This window comes from Ailuropoda melanoleuca, chromosome X (assembly GCF_002007445.2).
Source record: "Ailuropoda melanoleuca isolate Jingjing chromosome X, ASM200744v2, whole genome shotgun sequence".
Taxonomy (NCBI): Eukaryota; Metazoa; Chordata; class Mammalia; order Carnivora; family Ursidae; genus Ailuropoda; species Ailuropoda melanoleuca.
Genome location: NC_048238.1, coordinates 20,070,966 through 20,097,370, shown reverse-complemented (window position 1 = coordinate 20,097,370; position 26,405 = coordinate 20,070,966). Strand labels below are relative to the sequence as shown.

At 38.7% G+C, this 26,405-nt stretch overlaps 1 protein-coding gene across 1 annotated transcript; it reads right to left on the bottom strand.

The window, feature by feature from the left end:
- Nucleotides 1–1,882: 1,882 nt before the first annotated feature.
- Nucleotides 1,883–18,669, bottom strand: EIF2S3 (eukaryotic translation initiation factor 2 subunit gamma). The gene is made up of 12 exons (XM_011235120.3): nt 18,479–18,669; nt 17,875–17,938; nt 16,584–16,711; nt 16,374–16,495; nt 14,645–14,739; nt 13,157–13,315; nt 11,550–11,684; nt 9,856–9,950; nt 9,365–9,509; nt 7,812–7,981; nt 7,362–7,534; nt 1,883–2,314 (listed from the first exon to the last, which is right to left on the bottom strand). Exons 1-12 carry the CDS (start codon nt 18,545–18,547, stop codon nt 2,251–2,253), a joined length of 1,419 nt encoding a protein of 472 aa, XP_011233422.1. The 5' UTR covers nt 18,548–18,669; the 3' UTR covers nt 1,883–2,250.
- Between the last annotated feature and the right edge of the window lie 7,736 nt (nt 18,670–26,405).

The window sequence follows — 26,405 nt, the reverse complement described above, 5'->3', positions numbered from 1 at the left end:
AGAAGAGAGCAGCTATATGCACTCTTATTAGAATAAAATTATTTTTCCTCTGCAAAACCCAAACACACACAAACACATCATCTTTGGGGTTACATAATATAACTTTCTACGGCAGCCTGGAAATCATTTGCTTGTCACAGCTAGATTGCTCTCATACCCATTTCTGTTGAGACTTTACAACATATACAGTGGTACACAAAGCATTCTCTTACAAAAAGGGTAACGCTGGCTGTGCTAAGAACAGACTGCAATGGGGCAAGTGTGGAAGCACGGAGGAGTTACACAGTGCTATTAGGTGATAGGCCATGGTGGCAACAACTAAGTTGTTAATAGTAGAGGGGATGAGAACTGCTCAGACTCCAAAAATATCCTGACAGGTGAGCCAAGAGGATTTACACACGCAATGTACTTTCATCAGTAACACTGCATTACAGGCAGATTCTCAACCAGGTACAACTTTTGCTAAGAATTAATGCACTGACTTCAAGTTTTAAGAAAGTTAGGCTCACTGTTTTCATATTTGTGTATACCTATTTACATTAAGCACAGTGCTTTATAAATCTGTTGAAATTCATGCAGATGCTAGAAACAGACAAGACTTCTGCTTTCAATTGTGACATGAAATTACTCAAGATAAATTTAGTCAAATACTGAAGCTTTGGGTCTTGTTATCCCAGAATTACTGGTGGAAGGGGCTTACAAAACAAATGGGGACATGTTAAATACAAAATTAATGTCTGGATTAGGACCTTGCTTTATTTAAATGTCCTTCATGCTACAACACAACCCTCGAAGTCAATCAAGTATGCAACATTATATGCTTCTTCAGAACTTATAAATTTAAGTAACAATTCATAAGCACACCTTCTAAATTTCTACCCAGCAGTTTTAATGCCTGAAAAGGCTTATTATTAGACTGTGGCATCAAGTCCCACGTCAAATGCAAATTTAAGAAAAGCAACTAGAGACTATTATCAGACTACCAAAACTCAGTACGTTCTGTGTTATTTGATACACCTACTTCTCAACTCTAAATTCATTTCTTAACATTGGGAAGTTTTTAAAAGTATCAGTGCCAGGACTCCATCCCTACTCAATTAAATCAGAATCTCTGTAGGCCATCTTTTTCTTTTTTTCCTTTTTTAAGGTTCTCCAGCAAATCCATTGTCAGCCAGAGGTGGGACCTACTGGCCTTAAGAGAATCTTACGAAGAAAAAAATAAATAAAAATAAAGCAGGGGCACCTGGGTGGCTCAGTTGGTTGGCTTCAGTGGAGTCACTTCACCTACTCGTGCATGCTCTCTCTCTCATGAATAAATAAAATCTTTAAAAAAATGAAAAATAAAGCAGCACAGGAAAAGTGTTAAGAAAATGAAGAATTAAGTTAAAAATCAAACGCTCACTCTTTGCTTTCTAACATCACTGACCTCTTGAAAGGTCCAAAGGTTACTAATATTAGAATCTACATTATAACCATATCAATTAGGCAGTTAAGAAAAAATATAAAATAAGGCCCACAAAGGTCTATGTTACTTATCTAGAATCATCCGGTTTAACAGTGGTTTCCAGTGGGGGAAGGCTATCAGGTTTCAGGTATAAACCAATGCAGAAACAATTGCAGGCCATCACAGGGAGAAGGTGAGAACTTCTGGCTCTAGTTTCCTGTGTTCCAGTTGAGGAAAAGAGGAAGGGGACAAAAAAGTGTGTCCATGGGAATGAGCTCCTATGCTCTAAAGGATAATTTGTATTAATTTGCTTTTCACTCATAATTTCAAAGATAAAGCAACATAAAATATAGGGCAAAGGAAAGCTGGTTTTCAAGAACTTGTGTCTTCAAGTTTTTACTGGTACAATAGTCCTTCAAGCCTGGAACCACTCAAAGATGAATCATGCAAACTAAGAAGAAAACCTTTATTTGAAACAGGTCTGTTGGTATGTGTGCTACAGAAAAGGCTGGTTCAGTTTCACTTCAAACCTACACTGATGTATAAATTAGACATTACTTGGGAATGATTAATTTCTGCTAAAATGTAGATTCAATACAACATCATGCCAATTTTTACATTTATTGTAGATCCTATTTTAGCACTAGAGGTTAAATTTTAATCAACAAAAAATGAGAATGACCTTACAGCTACCACTAAGGTAATGAGCTGTGAAATTAATTTCCCAGTATTGCTTTGAAAATATACCCCTAGGTTGTAAAGAGAAATTCTGACTCCATCCAAATGTATGATTTCACTGGAATTCTTCAGTCATCATCTACTGTTGGCTTGATTGTCACTCCTCTTCTTATTTGACCCCAACCAATTAAACTGCAAAAAGAAAATTTTAAAAACCATGAATTTTACACCCATTTCATTATCATTACCACACAATCATATGACATAACTGGTTTTACTTGCCTATCTGCTAAATTTGACTATTCCCAAAACCTGCTGCTCCAGTAAGAAAACTCACATTTTCTTCTTAGATCCTCAGACCCACAAACATGGGCCTAGCCAAAATGAAAGACCAAAAGAGCAAACAAAAGTTGCTACTACAAATATGCTTGTCTTCACTCTATCGAAATAACACTCACCCCTCCAGAACCACCAGAGCCTTCCAGTCAACCTAAGGAATCATGCTGATACATAATCTACCACAGTCTGATTTTCTAAAAAATCTCATTTTCTATCCTTTTCTCCTTGAAAACAATGCATTTTTACCATTCACAACACTCAAAAGATCACAAAGGATTTAGCATGACCGTGGCAGGTAAAGAAAATTAAGAGAAGTAGAAGAACATATAGTTTATTAGCAGATTACTCTCAATAGCAGAGGGACCTCTGCTCCCTCTCTCAATATTTGCTCTAATCAATGACCAGGCTGGATTGCTACCTCAACAATAGCTTCTAGCACAAAACCCATCTAAACATGGGGTAAAACCATAATCCTAAGGAATGTAAAGATCATTCAGATGATCTCATTTAACAACCTTAACATACTTGCTAATTTTTTAAAATCTACTTTTTATTTCAATTTCTTTATTACTGAAGTATAACTGACATACAATATTATATTGGTTTCAGGTGTACAACATAGTGATTTGACAATTCTACATATTATTCAATGCTTACCATAAGTGTACTCACCATCTGGCACCATACATTAGAATATTATTGACCATGCTCCCTAAAGTGTACTTTTCATTTCCAGGACTTACTTATTTTATAACTGGAAGCCTTAATCCCTTTCACCTATTGTAATCATCCCCTACCCACCTCATCCCGCCCACCAGAAACCACCAGTTTCTCTATATTTATGAGCCTGTTTGTTTTTTAGATTCTATGAGTGAAATCATACAATATTTATCTTTCTCCAACTTATTTCACTTAGCATAATACCCTCTAGATCCATCTGTGTTGTCACAAATAGCAAGATTTTATGTTTTTATGGCTGAGTAATATTTCATTGTGCATATATACACCATTATCTACTTCATCCAATCATGAATGGATGGACACTTGGCTATTATAACACTGCAATAAACAAATACATACATGCATGTATCTTTTCAAATTAGTGTTTTCACTTTGAGTAAATACCCAGTAGTAGAATTACTAGATCATACAGTATTTTTAAGTTTTTGAGGAACTTCCATACTGTTTTCCACAGTAGTTGCATCAATTTTTATTCTCATGAACAGTGCCTGAGGGTTCCCTTTCCTCCACATCCTCACCAACACTTGTTATTTGACTTTTTCTTTAAAGATTTATTTATTTATTTATTTGAGAGACAGAGAAAGAGAGAGCACGGGGAAGAGGGGCAGAGGGAGAGCAAGAGAGAGAGGGAATCTCAAGCAGACCCCCCCCCGCTGAGAGTGGAGCCCAACATGGGGCTCGATTTCATGACCCTGAGATCATGAGCTGAGCTGAAATCAAGAATTGGACATCCAACTGACTGAGTCACCCAGGTGTCCCTTTTTGTCTTTTTGACACTAGCTACTCGGAGTGGTGTATATCTTGTATCTCATTGTGGTTTTGACTTGTATTTCACTGATGATTAGTGATGCTATTTTTTGTGTTTGTTGGCTACCTGTATGTCTTTGGAAAATGTCTATTAAGTGCACTGCCCTTTTTAAAATTGAATTGTTCAGCTTATTTGGTGTGGAGTTGTGGAAGTTCTTTATATATTTTGGATATTAAGCCCTTATCAGATATATCATTTACAAATACCTTCGCCCATTCAGCAGATTGTCTTTTCATTTTGTTGATGATTTCTTTTGCTATGCAAAAGCTTTATATTTTGGTGTAGTTCCAATAGTTTATTTCTGCTTTTGTTTCCCTTGCTTGAGGAGACATATCCATAAATATGTTGCTAAAGCTGAAGTCAAAAATTACTGCCAGTTTTCTTTTAAGAGTTTTATGGTTTTGGGTCTCACATTTAGGTCTTGAATTTGTTTTGGAGTATGGTGTAAAAAAGCGGTCCAGTTTTGGGGTGCCTGGGTGGCTAAGTCAGTTAAGTGTCTGCCTTTAGCTCAGGTCATGATCTCAGGGTCCTGAGATAGAGCCCCAAGTTGGGCTCCCTGATCGGCGGGGAGTCTGCTTCTCCTCCTGCACTCGTGCACATGCGCACTCTCCCTGTTTCAAATAAATAAATAAATAAATAAATAAATAAATAAAATCTTAAAAAAAAAAAAAGGTGGGTCAGTTTCATTCTTCTGTGTGTAGCTGTCTAGTTTTCTCAGCACCATTTATTTTTTTTTAATTTTATTTTATTATATTATGTTAATCACCATACAGTACATCCCCAGATTCCGATGTAAAGTTTGATGCTTCATTAGTTGCGTATAACACCCAGTGCACCATGCAATACGTGCCCTCCTTACTACCCATCACCAGTTTATCCCATTCCCCCACCCCCTCCCCTCTGAAGTCTTCAGTTTGTTTCTCATAGTCCATAGTCTCTCATGTTTCATTCCCCCTTTCTCAGCACCATTTATTGAAGAGACTTTCTTTTCCCCACTGCATATTCTTGCCTCCTCGGTCATAGATTAACCGACCACATAAGACTGGGTTTATTTCTTCACTATCGTGTTCCATGGATCTGTTTGTCTATTTTTGTGCCAGTACCATACTGTTTTGATTACTACAGTTTTGTAATATCGCTTGAAATCTGGGACTGTGATATCTCCAGCTTTGTACTTTTTCAAGACTGGCTATTTGGGACCTTTTGTGGTTCCACACAAATTTTAGGATTATTTATTCTAGTTCTATAAAAATCCTATGGTATTCTGATAGGAACTGCATCGAATTTGTAGATTGCTTTGGACAGTATCACCATTTCAACAATATTAATTCTTCTAACCCATAAGCATAGTGTATCTTTCCATTCGTTTGTGTTGTCTTCAATTTTTTTCACCAAAGTCTTACAGTTTTCAGAGTATAGGTCTTTCACCTCCTTAAATTTATTCCCGGGTATTTTATTCTTTTTGGAGCAACCACAAATAGAACTGTTTTCTTAATCTCTCTTTCTGCTACTTTGTCATTAGTATATAGAAGTACAACAGATTTCTATATATTAGTTTTGTATCCTGCAACTTTCCTGAATCCATCTATTATTAGTTCTAACAGTTTTCTGGTGGAGTCTTGCTAATTTTTAAGCAAAATCTAGTTTGACGTGGATAGAATCCTCTTATAGTATTAGTGGGCAGACACAAAAAAAATCCTTTTATTTTAAAATCTGTTCTGAGCTAGGAAATGTACCATTCTGAGAATAATACATTCTTTCTTGAATTTCTGAAAGTTTATTATTTAAGCCTATTTTAAAATACCCTGGAAATCAGTGTGTCTTTAATAGCAAATAGTATAATCACATCAAAGAGTAAAATCAAATGACATAAATCACCACAAAGCAGGATTATTTACTTAAAATTCAACCAGGGGGCGCCTGGGTGGCACAGCGGTTAAGCGTCTGCCTTCGGCTCAGGGCGTGATCCCGGCGTTATGGGTTCGAGCCCCACATCAGGCTCCTCTGCTATGAGCCTGCTTCTTCCTCTCCCACTCCCCCTGCTTGTGTTCCCTCTCTCGCTAGCTGTCTCTCTCTCTGTCAAATAAATAAATAAAATCTTTAAAAAAAAAAAAATAAATTAAAAAAAAAAATAAAATTCAACCAGAAGTTTAACTCTCTCTAAAGTATAGAGTAATAATTCAGATCAATCTTCTGAACAGTAAGTGATGAGAGACCTTCATGGGGCACGGTATCAGGGAAGCCTTAATAAGGGAAAAAAGTAGTGAGCAAAAAACAGAGAGCCTAACGTGATTTGAATAATTATGACAACAATGAGGACTCAGAACAGTGTAATTTAGAGGGTTTGTATGAGACAAAGCAGGAAGAAACATATATAAGTATATGTAATTCCAGCCAAGAATACATAACCCGAATCTAATCTTAGAAGTATCAGATAGGGACACCTGGGTGGCACAGCGGTTAAGCGTCTGCCTTCGGCTCAGGGCGTGATCCTGGCGTTATGGGATCGAGCCCCACATCAGGCTCCTCCGCTATGAGCCTGCTTCTTCCTCTCCCACTCCCCCTGCTTGTGTTCCTTCTCTCTCTGGCTGTCTCTATCTCTGTCAATTAAATAAAATCTTTAAAAAAAAAAAAAAACCATTTAGAAGTATCAGATAAACTCCAACTGAGGAAGAGTAAAAATGTATTCTTCAAAAGAGTCAATGTCAAGTAAGACAAAAAAAAAAAAAAAAAAAGCTGAGGAAGTACCCGATTAGAAATCAAAGAGATATGATAACTAAATGCACTGCATGAGCCTAGACCAGAGGGACTAGAGGACACTATTGGGACAAGCTGTATAACTGGAATATCAACTGTAGGTTTCAGTAATTTATCGATGTTAACTTCTTGAAGCGGTTAATTAAGAGAATGTCCTTGCTTTTAGGAAATATATACCAACGTGTTAAGAGATCAAGAAGTATGACATACACAACCCACTTCTTAAACAGCTGAGAAAAAATTTTATATATATAGAAGAATACACACACACATATGTAAAAATAAACTGTGTATCTGGGAAAAGGGAACAGGAGTTGTGTGCAATTCTCGCAATTTTCTTGTTAAGTTTGAAATTGTTTCCAAATACAAAGTTTTAAAAAGCCAAAGAGAAATAGTGAACTTAAATTCACTGGTTTTTTTTGTAGGTTGTGTGTATCACAAATCAGGGCTAGAAATACAGATTCTAAGTCATCCAAATAAATAGTTGAGCTAAAGCTTCAATTGTGTTCAAGGTAAAGTGTGCATGCACAAAACCAAGAACTTAAGGGAACTGTGTCTTTTTTATTAGATAGTGACAAAAGCTGGTAAACTTACCGCCAGTGTTTCTCAACTCTTCGGCTAAGAGCAATTTTTTCTCCTACTTCTGTGCACACAGGATTAGTCAAAACGATTTTGCCCAAATCGGCCTTGACTGCACTAACTCTTCCTCCTGTTGACAGGGATCCTATGTTTACCATGAGCACTTCATTCTTAGACAGCTTTTGCACCTAGGAAAATAAATCGAGGAAAGATAAACCCCAAAATCAAGAGAATGCTTTCCAAAATTGACTGCTTATTTTCCTACGTCCTTGCCAACAACAATAGATATCAGCAATTTTCCATCTCTGCCAACCTAATATGAGACTTTTCAACTTCCTGAAAGTAGAAAGCCAAATTTACTCATCTTTTATCTTAATCCCATGTTAACTATAAAAGAATGAACCTCAAAACTGGTCCTAACATCACTGGCACTTTTCTGAAACAGGAATTACAGAAAGCATTTACCTTTGCTGCTTTCTTGTCTCCTTCAGTGCGTACACCTAGCAGCCGTCTAAGTAGGAAATAGGAGATTTCCAATTCTGTGAAGATCTCCGGTAAAGCTCCAACTGCACCAAGTACTTGTCCCACCATTCTGTCAGCCCGGCACAAAGTGGGGTCAATTTTTGTTCCCACTCCTGATATAAAAACAAGATATATAAAGCCCAACTTTTTATTTTCTAATAAAGTTGCTTACCCACAACTTAGTCAAACAAGTACAGCATATACCTATACATTTTAATACACATTTATATTCTCATACTCATATAATAGCTACACAGGCATGACAAAATACCTGTCTTACCTGAAGAAGTAGAATCATAAACCCATGGATTAGTTGGGCATTTGAGAACAGTCTCTTGATTTAAATTCTAAATAAAGGACAGAGATGACAGCCTAACTCAAAAATGAGTCTGAATATATTTAATAAAGGTTGAAAAGATACAAAATTCATGATGAGTAATTTGTAGAATATTTGCCTGCCATTTCTACCCAGGAAGGCTGATTAAAAAAAATAACTTCAGGACTTCATATATGATTCCTGGGATCCACTTCAAAATATTTTAGCTGCATGGGACTCCTGGGTGGCTCGGTCGGTTAAGTGGCTGCCTTCGGCTCAGGTCATGACCCTCAGGTCCTGGGACTGAGCGCCGCATCGGGCTCCTTGCTCAGCGGGGAGCCTGCTTCTCCCTCTGCCTACTGCTCCCCCTGCTTGTGTTCTCTCTCTCTGACAAATAAAAAAATCTTAAAAAAAAAAAATATTTTAGCGGCATATGAGGAGAGGAAAGGAGATGTAAAGAGGAAGCAAGACTGGTAAAGTATTGACAACTGTTCAAGGTGGGTGGTGGCTACATGAGCATTATCATTAAATTACATACAGTAAACTCTTAATTACAGGATAGAAAAGTGAATTATATACCCAAAAATCAGAGAACCAAAAGATAAACTTCTTTATCCAAGAATTTCTTCTTTAATCCAAAGGTACAACATGTCTAATTCTCATTTGAATCTTGTCTTTTTCTGGGTATCTGGTAATACACTAAGTTGTAAGGGACTAGAAAAATCCATAAAATCATCTCAGTAATTGCTAACCAATTGAAGTTATTTTTTTATTCCCACCTCACAGTAAATATGATCTGACAGGATTCAGTTGACATTTGCGGGTAACTTTTCATTTGCAAAACACAAAAAGAAACAACTACTCTCTACCACCAAAACAGTGTAGACAAAAAAGTATACTTAATTATTTTTAATGCTGGATCATAAAACTTAATTACTGCTAAAAGTAGTTACTTCATATACTAAACCAAAATGTATCCTTCTTTATCCTTAGAAATAATTTTTATGAACACATGAAACCATCTTATGAACTAAAACCAACAGCTTAACCACGTGAATGTTCCCCCACCCCAATCAATTATTTAAAATACCCAATTAAAAATCTACAATACATCTTTTTGGGTAATCCTTTTCCCATGAAAAACACCACAAAAATGTAGGGATGAGAGAAAAATCCTTACCGATAAGACCTCCTGGAGCAGCATATTGAAGGTCATTATGCTCCGCAAAAAGTGACACAATTTTGGAAAAGATTGGTTTACACATGAGTTTTCCTTCACTATCTTTGGAAACAATACCAGGTCTGACTTCTATCTCCTGGCCCACCTATAAACGGGTAAGTTAGTAATTAGAATTGTTGTCGGATGACACCATTACCACTTACATATCAAAAGTCCTAACAGAAGATGCCCAAACTGAAAAGGCAATTATTTCTCTATGTCGAGGACTGTTACTTAAAAAAAAAAAAAAGTGGAAGAGAGCTTCAAAACCAGAAACGTTCATCCAACTGTTGCTAACTACCTACCACACAAGCCTATCTGCATATAAAATGTGCTCCGTACTCACAAAGAAAAAAATTTTACTTTTCAATTTGGAGTGCCCATACAATTCACCTTATGATTAAGGCAAGGGAAAAACAAAATAAAAACACAACAATCAAAATCCAGTTCACCTTTAATACTCCTTTTAGAATGCTACCACCAGCTACACCACCTTTTAGGTCATCAACTTCACAGCCAGGTTTGTTGACATCAAAAGACCTAATAACTAAAAGAAAACAAAACAAATTAAAGCCAATTCTGCTTGTTTTAACTTTAAAGGAAATATTCTTTACTAAAATAACTTTTCTGAGATAGTAGCCACATAATATTTATACACACATGGGCGACTTTGTGACAAAATCTATTATCATTACTCCTTTGTTTACTGTAGGCTTGCTTATGATGAAAATAGTGGAAATAAATTAAAAGTTAATTGATAGGGGGCATATTATGGTACATCCATACTATGGAATATCAGCAGGTATTAAAGAATGTTTTGGGTTTTGGGTTTTTTTAACGATTTATTTATTTATCTGAAAGAGAGCGTGCATGCATGCTGGGGGGATGGATGGAGAGGGAGAGAGAAACTTAAGCAGACTCCATGCTGAACGTGGAACCTGACATGGGGCTTGATCCCATGACCCTGAGATCACTACCTGGGCTGAAATGAAGAGGTAGACGCCTAACCAACTGCGCCACCAAGGCACCCCTAAAAAAAGAATGTTTGACCTATAATGTAATGACCTGAAAGGATAACCCACATATACTATTAAAACACACACACACACACAATTAGACAAAAATAACACACAGAGTATGATCCCATTTCTGTAAAGTAAAACTAAAACAGGAAAAACGTACGTGTTTATATATAATGATGTGAATAAAGAGGAAGGTGTGAGACTAATACACACCATTAATTCTGATTACTTCTGGGCTAAAGGGCTAGAAACAAAAGGCAGGGGGACTGTGGACTTCTTTTCTTTATCTGCCTCTGTATAACTTCTTAAATTAAAATTTAGTTTTAAAACTACAAAACAACTTTAGAACTATAGGAGCTGAACTTAGGTCCTGAGAACAGTGACCCTGAACAAGGATATGCATCACGATCACCCAAGAGAACACTTCCCACAATATAAAGGGGGGCACCAGGTGCAGGCCCAGAGGAGGCCCAAATGTCTCTTTTTTTTTTTTTTTTTTTAAGATTTTTTTGTTTATTTGACAGAGATAGAGACAGCCAGCGAGAGAGGGAACACAAGCAGGGGGAGTGGGAGAGGAAGAAGCAGGCTCATAGCAGAGGAGCCTGATGTGGGTCGATCCCGTAACACCGGGATCACGCCCTGAGCCGAAGGCAGACGCTTAACCGCTGTGCCACCCAGGCGCCCCCCAAATGTCTCTTTTAAAAAAGGCTCCTAAATCTCTGTGTAGGAACCACAAGTTTAGCATAGTACCAATACTGGTACTATGAACTTAAATAAAAGTGAAAAGGACATGAAAATCTTCATTAATGGTACAAGGAAAACATTTGTACGAAAGTTCTAATACCCTGTTCCTGACTAAAACATTTTAATTCCATGGAGAATACTATATGACTCCATCTTGATCACATGACATGGGGATTCTGCCCCTCTTCCAGTAATGCAAACTAGCATTGCCAATACAATCCCAGAATCAAAAAAAACCCAAAAAAACAAAAACAAAAACAAACTGTATGAAGATTGTTAATATCTCTGCAGAAAGAGAAAGTATAATAAACACCCTTCAAGGGGAATCACCAACGTGAAAAAGATCAAATTGAGAGTTAAAGACAAATACTATCACTTACCAATAAGTCGGGGTTCTGAAGTAAAGTCTCTTGGGGGTACTGGAATTTTCTTCACTATGTACTCACAAACAACCTCAATATTGTATTTCAGCTGAGCAGAAATTGGAATAATAGGAGCTCCTTCTGCTACCGTACCTATTCAAAATTTAGAAAGATTAAGATTCTTTAGTTTTACAGAACTTGATCTATGTTAAATGAAAAGGTTAAGATTACTAAGATAGATGCCTAGGGGCGCCTGGGTGGCTCAGTCAGTTGAGCCTCTGGCTCTTGTTTCAGCTCAGGTCATGATCTTGGAGTCGTGAGATCGAGCCCCATGTCAGGTGCTGTGCTCAGCAGAGAGTCTGCTTGAGATTCTCCCTCTCCCTCTTCTTCTGCCTCCCCTTCCCTAAAATAAATAAATCTTAAAACAAAAACTAAAATAGATGCCTAAACATCCTCACACAAACGCCAGCAACAGGCGCAAAGTGATAATTCTGTTTAGAAAGGTGGCAGTATTCTATTTGCTTTACTCCTGAAAATGAATACTAGTCCCTTTAAGGAAAAAAACTGTTAAAATATATTTACACATATTTACTATACTAAAATGATAATACTGTCTAAAGGAAATAAAATACTAACACTCCTGGGAAAAAGCACATTACTACTTTAAAGATTTCTAGTAACATGTAATTAACCTCTCAATAAATGTCAAGGTAAAATTACAGACTCTTTGCTAATCAAAGACTACTGGCTCATAAAATATTTGCTCCTTATTAATTATATGTCAAACAGGTTGGTCAAAGAAATAGACCAAACATAATTAGATTTTAATCAAACTGACTTATTCCTTTTCATTGCACCACAACTAGGTTCATGGGAGTCAACCCTTCCAATAAAGGTGAGAGAGAACTGTCAACAATAACAAGCATCACGTCTTCCCTGAAATGAAAAACCCTATGCAACAGAGAAATGAACACTATAATGATTAAATATATCATTGTCAGTTTCAGTGATCAAAGTACTTGGTAAGAATAGTGTTAAGACTTAAAATAAGTTTAAAACAAAAAAAGCTTTTATTCATTAAGGAGGACTTTTTTTTTCTAAACCGATTCATAATTTCCAGAATACAACTTCAGTTCTAACTTTCAGCCAGCAAAAATATATTTCAGTTTGAACTTCCAATTATAAAATAAGTCACTGGATGAAATGTATAGGATACTGAATGTAGACAATAATATTTTAACAACTTTGTGTGGTAACAGACGGTAACTACATTTGCCGTCAGGAACACTGCATAATGTATAGAATTATCAGAACTGTCGAATCACTACGTTGTACACTTGAAACTAACGTTAACAGTATGTCAACTATACTTCAATAAGAAAATATTTTAGATATCCATGGATGAAAAAATATATGTCCTTTAGTTTATCAAATTCACAAACACAGATTTCACTAACTGTATCAGGTGGCTAACAAGTAGTAGGTAGAGAAATAAGGTTTCAAGACACATAAATTTATCTATTTCAGATAGTCTACTATAGTAAAAGTTAAATTTAACATCTGGTATCTGGATTAAATACCTTTCAAAGTGATTCATAGATTTATTAGCGATTATAGCTTCTTACCTTGTACAAATGCAAGGATCTGTTCATACTGTTCTTTAGCCTGACTTTCTTTTACCAAATCAATTTTATTTTGTAGAATCAAAATATGCTTCAGTTTCATGATTTCTATAGCAGCCAGGTGTTCCGAAGTCTGAGGTTGAGGACAAGACTCATTACCAGCTAGAGGATGAAGAATAAAACAGATTCATGAGAATTAACTGGAAATACCCAGAATAGGCAAATCTATAGGGACAGAAAGCAGATTGGTGGTTTCCAGGAGCTGGGGGGAAGGTATGGCACACAGTGACTGCTTAATGGGCATGGGGTATCCTTTTGGAGCAATGAGAATGTTCTGGAACTAGAAAATGGTGATGTTTGTAGAACACTGTGAATGTACTTAATGTCACTGAGTTGTACACTTTAATGCTATAATGGTAAATTTTATTTTATGTGTATTTTTCTACCCAAACTAATTTACTTGGCATCTAATAAAAGAACTTTTGCGTGTCCTAGCCTTACTCCAGGCAGAAGTCCTGGATATCACTGCCAAGTGTCCACCTTTCACCCCATTTCACCCTCTGCGCCTGCGTTCACTGGAGCCTCCGGATCATTTAGCTTTCATCCCTGGTGCTATGCAAGAAGCTTCCAAGAAGCAGTCTTAGAGATGTTTTGGCCCAGTTACTACTACCAAAGGGTACTCGCTAACAAAGGGAGATAAAAACACTAAATGCACAGATAACCAACAGTGTGTCATACAGAAATTGGCATGTTTTGTTGGGCACTCCAACAATCACCTTCCCCAAGCAGTGATGTTGAGCTGTCCTGTACTGTATCTACTTGGCATCCTTTAAAAAAAATTATGTCCCATAGATTAAGTGTCTGCCTTTGGCTCAGGTCATGATTCCAGGGTCCTAGGATTGAGCCCCACATCAGGCTCCCTGCTCAGCGGGGAGCCTCCTTCTCCCTCTCCTCCCCGCTCTTGCTCTATCTCTGTCTCTCAATCGCAAATAAAATCTTTAAAAAAATAAAAATAAAAATTATGTCCCATAGCAATGAAATCTCTTGACAGCTCACATAAGGAAGGTATCACAACCCTAGCTTTGAAAACCCCAATTAGGTCTACACTTCAGCACTCACTATGAATAAGATTTGCATCTGAACAAAACCACTATACATCAACAACTGCAGCATTGAATAGATGTACACTTACACACAAATTAAAAACTAAAATAATAAATCACCTCATGTGATCCAGGTGGGAAAAATGCACTACTGACTTTAATTTAAAAATATATACTAATCTAAGAATTCTATCAGTCCCACATCTATCTTGTTTAGTATTGTGTGATAGCTGGTAGGCACAGATGTCACCCTGGAAGACGTGTTAGCTCCCATTTGTGTCACTCTTAGGTAATGGATATGGCCCTTAATGGCCTTAGTTCCCCTTTAAATATTCCACCTTGGATTTGCTCCACACTGATTTGTCGAAACCAATTCTGATATATTTACCTATTAACAGAAGAGCTGCATCCATCACTGCTGCACCGTTTAGCATAGTAGCCATCAAAATATCATGGCCAGGACAGTCAACAAAGGAAACATGTCTAACAATTAAGAAATGACAATCAGTCCTAAAATCAATTCATATTTCAACAGACAGAAATTCCCAAATCCAATCAAAATGAATATGGTATGGTATGAAATATATACTGGAAACGTCATCAATTTGAAAGCTATAACAGTGTTAACAGAATGGGCACTGCCATCCGAAAAAATAATTTGCCAAAAATTCCTCCAGCACCTTGAAAAGCTGGAACTGCCAGTATGAAGTAGAGATGGCAGAACTATTTTAGCAAAACTGCTACTTACTGAGGATCACTAGTTTTAAAAAGTGTATACTCAGACTCCTGAGAAACAAACTGAGGGCTTCAGAGGGGAGGAGGGGTGGGGGAATGGGATAGGCTGGTGATGGGTAGTAAGGAGGGCACGTATTGCACGGTGCACTGGGTGTTATATGCAACTAATGAATCATGGAACTCTACATCAGAAACCAGGGATGTACTGTATGGTGACTAACATAATATAATAAAAAAAAGTTATTATAATTAAAAAAAAGTGTATACTCACATTGTCATGATCTAAAACAGGGGTTAGCAAACTAAGGCCCTTAGGCCAAATCTGGCCCATACCCACTCAAGCACCTATTATTTGCATCTGCTTTCGTAACACAAGAGCAGAGATGAGTAACCTCTTCCCAGAGAACCTATAGACTGCAAAGCTGTAAATATTTATGATCTGGCCACTTATAAAAAAAAGTCTGTTATTCTCTGATGAGGACCAGAACTAGGGTGAGGCTGAGTGAGATATTTGCCTCAGGTGCAAAATTTAAAGGAGTGCCAAAAAACTCACTAATCAAGATAAATAATATTTAAATTTAAGATTTTTAAGAAAATTAATGCAAAAAAATTCACGATGCACAAAATATCAAAGGTAACTAATAATGCCATTCTTAACCAAAAATAAAAAGTGATACTGAAGAGGAAAAAAATCTGTAATTTTGAGTTGTCTTTAAACAAATGATATTCTATTAAGATTTCTTTGCATCAATTTCAAAAAGCACTGCCTCGAAATACTGTTTATCCTGATCACTGAAGTTTTGTGTTTTTTTTTTTTCTTTAGGATTTCTCCCTTTACATTTTGGGCCCAAGGCAAGGGCCTCACTCACCTCTCCCCAGTCCTAGCCTTGCTCCAATGTAAAATTTCCTTGTGGGCCATCCCCAACCCCATTAACATCACTAGGTAGAAGTCGTCTGTATCCTCTGATAAAGAACCAGGATATGAATCACATTCAGAAACTAGATGGCTAACAAGCCCATATACTGAAGAGAGGTAATTAAGAATGGGTTTGTTCATCCCCTATCTAAAAAACAAAAACAACATTGTTTAAAAGAAATGTCGGAAGCCCGGCAAAAAGCTTCCCCTATATCCAATGAGCTGTGTTTCCCTGTATTCCATCTGCTTACATGATACCTTTCCTTTGGAGAACTTGCATGGAGTATCTAAATTGAGGCTGAAATACTTGACTTTTCAAATTACTGTCATTATAGACAATAAGGACATTAATAGAAAAAATAACATTCAGTAGTTTCATAATTTAATATCTCAGTTAAATATTTCAAAAAGCACAATCACAAGACAATAGAATATGAAGTATAAAGTGTTTTTTGAAAGAGGTCACCTGACTAATTTGAAATTCCCTTTGGTCCCTGGAATGTCTGTAGGAAACTCATCTGGTGTACTACTTCCACAGGATCTATAACATTCTGGCCGAGGACAACTTGGGTCGTCAAGTTTATAAATCTAAAAATTCCAACGGAAAAAAGATTTGAATTTGTTGTCTGCACATTCAACAATCGAAGTTATTTCTAGTTCCACAGTACAAGCTCACCTTAGCATTAGCATATCCAAGCTTGATTGTAATGTTTCTTTCTAGTTCATTTTTGAACCTGACAGTGTGAACTCCAGAAATAGCTTTTACAACTGTGGATTTCCCATGAGCTACATGACCAATTGTACCTATAGACAAAGTTTAAGAAATTAATTCATATGCATTCAATTACACCAAATACTATTTCAAAAAGCACTGGAGAAGAAAACCCAATAAAACTCACTATAAATATCAGCATAAAACCAACAATGACTTCAATTTTTCCTCCTTCATATTCTTTCCTACCAAAACCTTATTCTAATACAGGACCGAATGGAACTTTCCATGTAATGACAATCCCATTCCAAAACTACACTCAGGGGGTGCCTGGGTGGCTCAGTCGTTAAGCCCCTGCCTTCGGCCCAGCGTGTGGTCCCAGGGTCCTGGGATCGAGTCCCGAGATGGGCTCTCTGCTCCGCTGAGAGCCTGCTTCTTCCTCTCCCACTCCCCCTGCTTGTTGTGTTCCCTCTCTCACTGGCTGCGTCTCTGTCAAATAAATAAAAATAAATTAAAAAAAAAAACACACTTAGTAAAAGCTATTCATCCTATGTTTCTAATCACAAAAAAGACTACCTTCATTTAAAATAAACACTCAAGAAGAAGATAAAATTCTAGATACTAAGGAAATTTCCAGCATAACTAGAGTGAAGTAAACAGGAATGAGTCCTGACACAACCAAAAAGAATCCATGAAAACAGGAAAATAACTCAGGTTTAATTATGGTAATGCTATCAAGGGTAGCATGTATAACTTCTTAATAACCTGATGGTAGAGCTTTACTTTTAGCTAGATTTAATTATGCCGCTTGTACAGGCTGTCAAACACCCTAAATTTACACTCAGTCAACATACCTTCTCCTCTAAAGTTCCAGATGGCAACTGGGGCGGGGGGGGGGGAACCCTTCTACTTAATAATCACTTATATACCAAATAAAACTTTCGAAAAGTATGCCCTTGCAATAACCCTGTGTGGCAAGTACCACCACATTTTCACCTCTTCTGCTACATATGACTACAACTTGCCTAGTGCTACTAAATTTTTCATATGTACGTATCTTTTCTTCTCACTTAGACATGAGCTAGGCGTGAGCAATATGTGCTTCCCACAAAATCCAGCAGTGCTTTACTCACAGAGGCTCAAAGTCTATTTCTTGAATGCCGGCGTCCTCATAAAATTCAGGTAATCACACAAAGGGAGAAGTTAAAATTACTTGTCGAGATCAAGTCAGGTCACCAAGTTATTCTTATCTTACCTATATTAATTGTGGCTTGTCTGCTGATAACTTCGTGTGAAAGTGGCGTCAACTTGGTAACATCCTGAAATGAAATCATTTTTATTTTAAATCGCTGAACGTAAGACAGATCACAACTCTGACTTTATATTTGCTACCCACAGCTTGCCACCATGTGAACAGTTCTCCTCTACTTCTAAAGCACTTCTCCTGCAAAAGCAATATTGTACTCTGATGACTGGGAAGCCCTAAAAGTCCTTCATCGTTACAGAAGACTACACCTCCACTCGCTACGGGAGATGTGAAAGCCCGAGACCCCCCCCCCACCTTGACAGCATTAGCACCAAGGACGATGTAGATAGTCCTTTCCCAGACCTTTAGAAGCAAATGCCTTAGTAACGTTTAACACCATGACTTTCCAGCCTAATCCTTCGGGGGCTTGAGGTCCCACAACCTCACTGCCCCATGCACAGCTCGCGGACTTGCCGAGGTGCTGGCGGCGGCACGAGTCTCCCTCCTAACACATGCTCCCGACAGCCTGGCACTGCCTCGTCTCAACTCCTATCGGGAGGCTCGATCATCCACTTCTGAGTTCGCTCCGAATCCTTGCAGAACGAAACCTTACCAAAGTGGCGAGATCCTGGCGAGAAAGATGCGGCTGCCCCAGAGTCACTCCAGCCTCACCCCCCGCCATCTTGCTCCGAGAGGAAGGAAGTCGCCCCAGCTGCTGCCTGACCGAATGCAGGTCCCCTTGTGCGCGGCGGGGAAGCGGAGGCGGGAAGGCCGACTAGGGCCCACGCCTGGGAAAGGAGGACGGCCGGTACAGCAGGGGCCTCGCTGCATGGACTTCTCTCCGCTTGGGTTTACACAGTGCCTGCCGGAAGACTCACTAAAAAAACATGAAGCAATATTTCGGAATCCATTCTTTGCAAACCCGATGGATTTTTGTGCAGGCAACGCTGAGGGCAGCCCCAAAAGAAGCCCCCCCCCCCCCCCACCGCCGCTAGGCGGGTGATGCAACCGCCAAGCGCGCTAGCGAGGGAGAAGCCACTTCCGGTTCCCGCGGGGATGGCCGGAAGAATTTCCTGGAACCTGGGAATGTTCTCTGAGGGTGTGAGGACAGACGATGGGGCTGTCCATCTTTACCGATTTCCATAATTTAATAAGGCGAGATGGGCTCGGGGTGCGGCTCGGCTGTAATGGCCACGCTGGCCGCGCTCACGGCTCTGCGCGTCACTGGCGGGCGGCGGGAAGGGCGCCCTCGCGCGGAGGTTTGATGAAGTGGTCAGCGGTCTAGGAATGGGAAGAGCAAAGTCCCTAAATGGTTCTCAGGGACAGGTTTTTAGGACCTGGGAGGCGGTCCATGGTGGCTCTAAACTGCACAGCGTGGAGTTAGCATAAGATAGAAGCTAGGTTTTGTAAGAACGCCCAAGGAGTTTTTTATTTAAGCCCATACAGGAAAACTCACTTCTTTAATGGAAAGATTACTACTAAATCGGTGTTTTAAAATGTGAAGACTTCGGGGACTTTACTTTTTTTTCCACGGTGTATCAAAAAGAAGTCGAGTAATTTTTGTTTCTCCCCATGCATTTCTATACTTCCTATGTTTTCTGTCATGAGCAAGTGTTCTTTTCTAGCCAGCAAAAAATGTAAGGAAAGGTGAATAGGAATGTAGGAATAGGAATAAGAATGTAGATTACCTGTGTTCTTAGAATACTTAAGTAATGTTAAAAAGAATGTGTTTTCTATCACATATGTTTTAGGTTACAACAGTTTATCTAACATAGGAAGTTCTATTTCAATAAATGCATTCATTGGTTAAGTGTTGGTAGAGACCGTATAATGTATTGTGTTTGAATGGAGGCATTTAGGGGCGCCTGGGTGGCTCAGTCATTAAGCATCTGCCTTTGGCTCAGGGCGTGATCCCAGGGTTCTGGGATCCAGCGCCAGATCGGGCTCCCTGCGCGCTGGGAGCCTGCTTCTTCCTNCCCCCCCCCCCCCCCCCCCCCCCCCCCCCCGCTTGTGTTCCCTCTCTCGCTGGCTGTCTCTCTCTCTCTCAAATAAATAAATAAAATCTTTTAAAAAAATGAGTGGAGGCATTTAGTTCCTAAATTTAGGAACTTACAGATTCATAAGTTTATAAATTTAGAATTTATCTTACATTCTAAATAGTTATACCAGCCAATTCAGAAAACCCACTGAGGTGATAAAAATGTAGAAATGTCGAATTGTTGTGCCCTACACCTGAAACTAATGTAATATTGTATGTCAACTATACTTCAATTTTAAAAAATGTTGTCGAACTAGTGGTGATGGTTGCACAACTTTATGAATATACTAAAAAACAGTGAATTGTATGGTGTAAGAGAGTGAATCATATGGTATGTGAATTATATCTCAAGAACAAAATTCATTGTTAATAAATAGAACATAATATGCTTCATTGTCAGAAATGTGTACCGAAAATAGAAATGTCACAAGAAATAATGTTAATTAAAAATTATAAATATTGGCGCTGACTTAACAAGTATTAACTTTATTTACCCCTCACAACAATCTGATGAGTTAGATGGTATTATTCCCATTTTTACAGGTGAGGAAACTGAGTTCCTAAAAGATTACATAACATGCCCACAATCCCACAGCTTGTAAGTAGCAGAGCTGGAATTCATAGGCAATCACAAGTATACTCTTTTTAAAAAGTCAGCTTTGAGGTAAAATTTGCATACCATGAAATCCACCCACCTTAAGTATACAATTCAGTGATTTTTAGTAAATTTACAGAGCTGTGTAACCACAATCGAAATTTTGAATATTTCTGTCACCCCAAAGAGATCCCTCATGTCTATCTGAAGTCAGTCCCCCTTTCCATTTCTGGCCCTAGGCAACCACCAAAGGTCTTTGTCTCTATGTACAATTTCTGGACATTTCATATAATTGGAATCATGTAATATGTAGTCTTTTGCATCTGGCTTCTTTCACTGAGCATAGTGGTTTTGAGGATCATCCATGCTCCAGCATCTATCAATAGTGGTTCATTCCTTTTTATTCCTGAGTAAATTCCATCATATGGGCATATCACATTTTGTTAATCCTTTCACCAGTTGATGGATATTTGGATTGTTTGCACGTTTGGCTATTGTGAATAATACTGCTATGAACATTGGTGTACAAGTTTTTGTTGTAAATAATGTCCCTATGGACATTTCTGTGCACATTTTTATGAAAACATGTTTTCATTTCTCTTGTTAAATATCTAGTTGTGCAATGGTAAATCTATGTTATCTGATGGTAAATCTATGTTTAACATTTTGTGGAATAAACTTTTCTAAAGTGGCTGCACCATTTTGCATTCCTACCAGCAATCTATGAGGGCTCCAGCTTCTCCAAATCCTTACCAATGCTTGATACTGTTTTTTTCTTTTTATTATAGACATTCTAGTAGGTGCGGTTTTCATTTGCATTTCTCTAATGACTAATGATTTATTGAGCATCATTTCATGTACTTACTAGACATTCATATTTTTTCATTGGTAAAAAAAGCTATTCCAGCCCATTCTTAAATTGGGTTGCTTATTTGCTTATTATTGAGTTGCAAGAGTTCTTTATATATTCTGGATACAAGTCTCTATCAGACACATGATTTGCAAATGTTTTCTTCCAGGGGGTCACTTGTCTTTTCATTTTCTTAACGGTACCTCTGAAGAGCAAAAGTTTTTAACTTTGATGAAGTCCAATTTATTTCTTCATTTATGAATCATGCTTTTGGTATCATACTTAAGAACACTTTACCTAGCTCAAGTCCACAAAGACTCCTAGGTTTTCTTCTTAAAGGTTGATAGTTTCAGCTCTTATATTTAAGCCTATGATCTATTTTGAGTTAATTTTTCGTGTAAAGTGTGAGGAAAGGGTTTAAATCCATCCAAAAGTGTTTAACTCTTTTTACATGCGGATATGCAATTGTCCCAGCACTATTTGTTGAAAAGACAATCCCTTCCCTATTGAATTGCCTTGGCATCTTTGTAGAAAATAAATTGACCATAAAAGGGTTTATTTCTGGACTCTCAATACTGTTCCATTGATCTAGATGTCTGTACTTATCCCAGTACAACACTGTCTTGATTTCTGTAGTTTTTCAGTACATTTTGAAATTGGAAAGTGTAAGTCTTTTAACTATGTCCTTTTTCAAAACTGTTTTGGCCCTTCTAGAACTTTTGCATTTCCATATAAATGTCAGGATCAGCCTATTTCTGCATAAAAAGAAAAAAAAAAAGCTTGCTGGGTTTTTGACATGGATTGTTTTGAGTCTGTAGGTCAGTTTAGGGAGAATCACCATCTTGAAAGTATTGAGGCTTCAATCCCACAGGGCTATCCTGCCTCACCTATACATAGCATTCCAATGCCCCTCACCAAAACAGTGCTGCTCCTCTCTCAAGTCACTGGAAAGCATGAAGCTCAGCGGTCCTTTTAGCCAGGCCTGGGCCCTGTTGTTCATGTAATGCTTCCCCTGCTTCTACTTCAGCTACCACTACCCCAAGCTGTGGCAGCCAGAACTGACTTACCTAAAGTCCCTCTCTGCCCTGTATCGACAAAGACATTTTGTCCCAAGAGAGCTATGTGATCACAGTTTTTTTTTTTTTTTTTTTAAGAACTTAGTTTTAGAAGCAATAAATAACCTCAGAGCCTGGATTCAATCCCGTCTCTATCCTTAACCACACTCCCCAAACCCTAAAGCTGGGCTTCTGGCAACAGTTATTACTGAAGGCTTTTTTTTCACTTCCTTCATTGAGCAAACACCATATAGCAGCTCTTCATTGCTCCCACTCACCTCAACTCTGGCGCTCACACTTAGGATATGTGTGCGTGTGCGTGTGTGTGTGTGTGTTTGCTTGCACATCTGCTGAAAGGCAGTGCTTATGAATACGTGGCTTGTACCTTGAGGCTTCTAAAGTATAGTGTTGCTTTTCATTGATTCATAAAGAACATAAAAATGATTAACTGGAGGGAATTTGTTCTTTTTAACATTTTCATTTACAAGGGGGCATTGTCAACATTGTGTTTCAAAGTAAATATATTCCATTAAAATGGTGACATTCATTTCATCTTTTAGAGATAGTGGATGTTTAACAACTCACAATACTTTTTTTATCTGCCTTGGCACACCACATTCTTTGTTTTTACCGGTATCTCACTGGCTACTCCTCTATCTCCTTGACAGTTCTCTATCTTTTCCCAGATGACTCCCTAACGGGAGTGCCCCAAGGCCCAGTCCTTGCTCTACCTCATTCAGCCCCCTGGTAATCTCATAAACACCTCAGGAATATGTGGCTTGCAGTGTTGAGGCTTCTGAAGCATAGTGTTATTTTCCATTGTTTCAGAAGGAACACAAAAATGATTAACTTTTTAAACATTTGTTCTTTTTGACGTTTTCATTTTCAAGGGGACATTGTCTACGCTGCATTTCAAAGTAAATCTATTCAGTTAAAATGGCGACATTCACTGCACCTTTTATTGATGGTGGACGTTTAGCAACTTCTAGTACCTGTCTCTCCAGCTGGTAGCATAGCACACTCTGGTTTCCTACACCAGCTCCCTGTTTTCCTGGACAGCTCCCTCCCCTTGGCGTACCCCCTTCACCTTTCTCCCCCACCACCTTCAAGCCTGTTCCCCTTGAGGTCTTCCCCATCTCAGGAAATGCCAGTTCCATCCTTCCATTCACTCAGGCTGGAAATCTAAGTGACATCCTTAACTCCTCTCTTTCCTTTATCCCTACATCCAGGAAACCCTGTTGGCTTTAACTTTAGAATATTTGCAGTCTGGCCACTTCCTACAGCCTCTCCTTTAGCCTCTATTCTATTCCGTTGTTAGACAAGTCTCCTTACCCATCTCCCTGCTTCCACGTTTGTCCACTTAAATTTTTAAATAGCTTATTTTATTATTTATGTGTGTGTGTTTCTTTCAGTTTTACTGACATACAGCACTGTATAAGTTGAAGGTGTACAGCATCATGACTTGGCATAAATATATTGTGAAATGATGACCATAATAAGTTAACATCTATCATCTCATACAGATAGAAGAGGAAAAAATGTTTTTTCCTTGTGATGAGAACTTTTAGGATTTGCTCTATTAGCGGCTTTCAAATATCACATATGGTGGTGTTAACGATAGTCATCATGTTGTACATTACATTATGCCTAAACTCTTATTATTTACACGCAGCCTTAGTGTGAATTATATTGCCTCTCTTAAGAGCTTCCAGTGGTTCCCAATTTCTCCATGGTCAAAGCCCTTAGAGTGTTCTATAAAGCTTTACACAGTCTGGACCTTCACCTCCTTTAAGTCAAATGCAGCCTCCTAACTTGACCATCCCAGTTAAAACTGGAACAGCTCTCCTCCTCAACACTCCTGATCACTTTATTCTGCTGTTTTTTCCTATAGCACTCATCACATTCTAATAAGCCACATAATTTGCTTACTTATTTTATCACCTCATTTATTAAATCTTAGAGTGGCAAGGATTGTCATTATGTTTTGGTCACTGACAGCTCCCCAGTGCTTAGTACAGGGCTTGGCGCACAGTAGGCACTCATAAATACTGATGGCATGAACAAGTAAATTAGCATAGATTTGCATAGATTAGATTACTAGTACATTACTATAGTAAATGGACAATTTATGGAATTACATAGGAGTAAAAATGCAAGATCATTTAATATGTTCGTCAGTATAATAGCATGGTATGGTTGAAAGAGCACGGCATGAGAGGCCACACAGGAGGAGTGAAGCCTTCACTGCCTCAGTCTATACTCAGCAGACTTCGTGGTTTTTCTTCTTTTCCCTCTCCCCTTCTTGTGTCTGACACTGTAATCCTACTAAATTATCAGCGGTTCTCTAAATAAAGCTGCCTTGCTGCCTCTCCTGGGCCTGGAAGAGACTGTGCTGTGGGAGGTACTTTACTCTCTTTCCTTTCCCCTGGAATTCTTCCCTTTGGACTGAATTTAGAAATTACTGCCTCTGAGAAGCCTTGCTTGACCGTCTCAAGCCCAGATTACATCCCCCTGCCTTTGTGCTCGCTCACATAGCACACCATGTTGTCTAAACCTGTCACAGTGTGTTGGGGACTCTGAGACCAAACCTGAGTATTTCTAAACCCTTGTTAGCTGCTGGCCACAAGAACAAGGCAGTTATTCTCACAACTGCCAGCAGAGAATTGCTTGCTAGGGCTTTATGGATGGAAGTGAAATATGAAGAAGCATTTGGTTCCAGAACGAATCACATTGCTGAGTCCTCTTGGCCATATAGAGGTAAGTTATTCAATTTTCATCAAGGTAACTCCCCACATTGATGAACTAACACAAATGTAAATATTTCAAATATACTCTGTCTCATGGAGGGGAAGTACACTTTGAAGGTTTTCTGTGTGTGTGCCCACATTCCTTTTAGATGTTTAGGGACCTGGTACTCTCCCAGCTGGGCCCAGGGGATGGGTTTAAAGGCTCATGAGATTGGGGAAGAGAGATGGGACAAACCCTTTCTTAATGGCTACAGATCTGACTTAGAGAAGACATCCCTGTCTAGGGATCTCTAGAAGCCATGTCCTGTTTAAAGAGATTGAAGTTTCCTTGTGATGACCTTAGGTTTTTGCTTTGCTAGAGAACTGGAGGGAGAGTCAAGTTTGTGAGTTGAGAAGTACACGGGGAGAGGTGGAGAAACGTGGAGAGGTGGTGACAGACCAGAAGGCTAGAGATAATAGGAGAGAAACTACAAGAAACCATTCCAAGTGACAGGTGACCAGCAACAGCCAAGGTGTGTACGCATTAGCCAGGAATCCTCCAAAATTCATGAAGACACGCATTTCCTGTTAGTCATACAACATAAAAGGCTCAAGTTATTTTTTAAAAAAAGATTTATTTGACACAGAAAGAGAGTGCAAGCACAAAGCAGGGGAAGCAGCAGAGGGAGAGGGAAAAGCAGGCTCCCCACAGGAGCCCCCTGAAGTGGGGTCTGATGCAGGGCTCGATTCCAGGACCCTGGAATCATGACCTGAGCTGAAAGCAGACACTTAACCGACGGAGCCACCCAGGTGCCCCAAAGCTCAAGTTATTCTATTGGGCTGTAAAAAGAACAAACTTTAAAGGCTGGAAAATCTGGGGACTCTCAGACTGCACTTTTCAAAAAAGTTTATTTTTTTAGGAATCCTACACCCAATGTGGGGTTCAAAGTCATGATCCTGAGATCAAGAGTTGCACGCTTCTCCAACTGAGCCAGACAGGTGCCTCTCCGATCGCATTGTGAAGGTTCCATGCGGTATACACAGACCAAAAAAATAATGTTTAGGACAACAGCCACCATCTTGTTGCAATGTGTCAGTTTATAGGTCTTGGCGTGTACTGGCAGAAGTTGGTACAAATTTGGGGGAGGATGCTGGTGGGCCCTGAGGGACTGAAATGGACTGGACTTCAACAAGATGCCTTAAAACCCCTGAACAGCTATAGAGCGCCTGTCAGAACAGTGTTCAAGAGGAAAGGGGATGCATATGTAACCTTATC